Source organism: Myotis brandtii, unplaced genomic scaffold, assembly GCF_000412655.1.
Source record: "Myotis brandtii unplaced genomic scaffold, ASM41265v1 scaffold510, whole genome shotgun sequence".
Taxonomy (NCBI): Eukaryota; Metazoa; Chordata; class Mammalia; order Chiroptera; family Vespertilionidae; genus Myotis; species Myotis brandtii.
This window is the reverse complement of record NW_005369443.1, coordinates 1,501,514-1,504,765: the sequence shown is the minus strand read 5'-3', so window position 1 is coordinate 1,504,765 and position 3,252 is coordinate 1,501,514. Positions and strand designations below refer to the sequence as shown.

General features: G+C 47.0%; 1 protein-coding gene across 1 annotated transcript in view; it reads right to left on the bottom strand.

The window, feature by feature from the left end:
* Positions 1-3,019, bottom strand: part of WBSCR16 (Williams-Beuren syndrome chromosome region 16) — a 29,199-nt gene extending 26,180 nt beyond the window's left edge. The window contains exon 1 of the mRNA XM_005877243.2: positions 2,985-3,019. Coding sequence (XP_005877305.1) covers positions 2,985-3,019 — 35 coding nt within the window. The remainder of the gene's footprint in view (positions 1-2,984) is intronic.
* Between the last annotated feature and the right edge of the window lie 233 nt (positions 3,020-3,252).

Here is a 3,252-nt window from a genome sequence, read left to right as displayed (position 1 = left end):
GGGCAGTGGGGACCCGGTCCGGGCCCTGGCCGCCTGGTGTGTGGCCTTCTTAGCCCGAGCTCCCGCAGGCGGCCTGAATTCACTTCCCGCACAATGCATGTTTGCTGAGCTTCTGCTCCGGCGGGCGCTTCCATTTTTTTGCAAGGCCCTTCACTTCTTAGCAGTCAGCAAGAATAAAACTTAAGGGGTGGCCCACTCTGCAAAACTCCAGTGTCGTGCTCTCCCCTACCCTGTTTTACTCCCCTTGCCACGGTCCCTAGTAATTTCTTACCTAGGTGCAGCTATTCCTGCTCCCTTTAGCTACCAAGCCACTCAGTCCGTGCTCCAGCCACAGTGAGACAGAATGTAGCTCTTAATATTGTCATCGACCCTCAGCCTGGCACTTCACCTGAGTCAGGTCTTTCTACTTGTAATTTTGAAACCCAGTGCTGTTTTCAGGCCTCCCTACTTTGCCCACTGCCTCCTCTCCCTGCAGATTCTGACAAACTCCTACTCATCTTCTAAAATCCAGCTCCAGCACCTCCTTTGAAGTTCCATGAAGGCAGGAACTTCAGTTTATTCAGTTAATCCTCAACAATTTTGTATTAGTTTGGCATGTGGCCAGAACAAGAGACACCCTCATGAATGAATAACTCAAAGAGTGTAGAGACCTGGGTTCCAGTCCTGACTCTGCTACTGACTTGCTACATGGTGTTAGGAAATTGTCTCCCTTCTCTGGATCTCACCTCCAAAATAAGGTTAAAAAAAATTAATAGATTAAATGAATTTTTCCCCCATAAATAAGGTGTTTGGACTTTATGGCCTGGCAGGATCTCTTGAAGCCCATTATGATCCATGAGGATGTTCCCAAATACTAGTCCCAAATGCTGAAGGCAAAACTATTTCTTTCCTCCATTGCTTCCTTTTTTTCTCGTTCTCTTTCTATTGCTTGATACCTGGAACTAATCCAGTTTGAATATACTCCCAAGACCAGTTCAAGTTACTTGGTTGTCCTGGAATGTGCCTTGTATTCAGTCTGTGAAACGTTTTTACTGTTCCGGAGAAATGTGGTTGATGTTTTACCATTCTGTGGGGCTGTTTTATAGAGGGTACTGCGGGAAACTGATAAAATGTGGCAGCCACAAGACTGCTCCTCGAAGGCCTCCAGCTACAGGGAATATAAGTAGTCAAAGCTATGCGATCAGCAGTCGGCTGGGCTATCAACTCTATCCTGTCTATACGGAGGTCATGCTTCCCTTCAACTGCTCCCAGTGACTGAGCAAGGCAGGAGCACACACTCAGGCAGGCCTGTTCCTGGGAGGCGTGGACTCCTCTGACAGTCACCTTTAGCTGGAGGACTCCCCAGTGCCCTTCCCAAGCCTTCCTTAGCCTATATGGCACTAGGACTCTTATCCAGCCTCCCCTGCCTTTCTCACTCACTTAGGGTCAGACTTGCATCAAGGCCTGATGGCTCTCCCAGCTTTCCTAGGCTCTGCCCACCTCCATTTTCCCTTACAGAGGCATTTTCCCTAATAAAATCCTTGGTTAGCTCTTTGTTCTGAGAGGACAAAACTAACATATAAGGAAATATTTGAGCCAAGGCATAAAGAAATGAAAGTGTGAGCCATTAGGTATTGTGGGAAGGGTGCTCTTAGACAAGGGGTGCAGCAAGTACAAAGGCCCAGAGGTGAGAGACTGCTGGGTGCATGTACTGCTAACTGATGCAAGCCTTGCGCAACTCATAGGTTGTTTTTGGTAGATGATGATAGCCACCAAAATCGTTGCCTTGGTCATGGTTAGCTAAGCCCCACAACTTAATTACTAGGTTATAATAAAATCAAGTCTCAAACAAATCTTGTCACACAAACAGATATTTAAAACATTCATTAGGAAGCAGGGATCATACGATCCCTAAAACCTGTAAGCTCAGGAAAGTTTTAGCTCTCTGTCCTTTGTGCACAAAAAGATTTTCTCAAAGCAGATAGAACATTCCAGAAACAGAATTTCATTTCCCTTTTAACAGCAGTTGGCATTATACTTGACAGACCACATGGGGATCAAACTTCAGGTACCATCACTAAGAGTGAAGACCATACTGGATCCTCATACCCAGTTCTTTTTTGTTGTTGTTGTTAATCTTCACCTGAGGATATTCTTCCATTGTCTTTTTTAAAAATATATATGTATATTTATTTATGTCAGAGAGGAAGGAGAGAGAGAAACATCAATAAATGAGAGAATCATTGATCGGCTGCCTCCTGCACACCCCTGACTGGGATCAAGCCCACAACCCAGGCATCTGCCCCAACCGGGAATGGAACTGTGACCTCCTGGTTCATAGGTCACCGTTCAACCACTGAGCCAAGCCGGCCAGGATTTTTTTTTTAAGAGAGAGAGTGGAAGGAAGGGGGAGAGACAGAGAGAAACATCAATGTGAGAGAGACATATTGACTTGGTTGCCTCCCGCACACAGGCTAGGGATCAAGCCTACAACTGAGGTACGTGCCCTTAACTGGAATCGAACCAGGACCTTTATTCCACAGGTCAATGCTCTATTCACTGAGCAAAACTAGCTAGGGCTGAACCAGTTCTTAAACCAGAGTCCAACAACTGTAGGGAAGGCTGAGTCCACTTCAGGACCCTGCAGAGCCACCGAAAGCATAGTCAGTAAATATGTCCTTTATCATTTCCCAAAGGAACCTGTGGTTATTTACCAGAGTTAACTAGACCCTGGATAAGGAGAACACCAGATCTTCCAGAGTTGGCTACAGGGTCTGCGTTGACACTGACACCATGGGACCTGAAACACCAGCCAGGCCCCAGTTGGAGTGGGAGCTTGTGGAGCCAGGCACCAGATGTCTCACAGGGGGTCAGATGTGTCCATGCACCACCATGTGGAAATGTCCCTGGTTCCCGAGGACACGATTAAGATGGACGTACTGTGCAGCTTACATTGGTCCCTTCACCCTGCCTTGACCCAGCGAGTATTAAATCAGAAAACATACCGCATCCCAGGTGGGATTGTGGCCTGGAGCACCATCTTCAAAGATATAAGGATTCAGGAGTGGTAGTTCCCATCATATCCCCATGCAGTTCACCTGCTTGGCTCCTGCAAAAACCAGATGGATTATGGCAGATGACTGTGAACTACTGTAAACTTAGCGAGGTGCACAGCCCGATCATAGCTGCTGTGTCAGGAGCAGCAGTCTACTGGAACAGATCCACACCGCTTTGGGACCTTCCTAGGGCTACTGATCTGGTGAACAGGTTCTT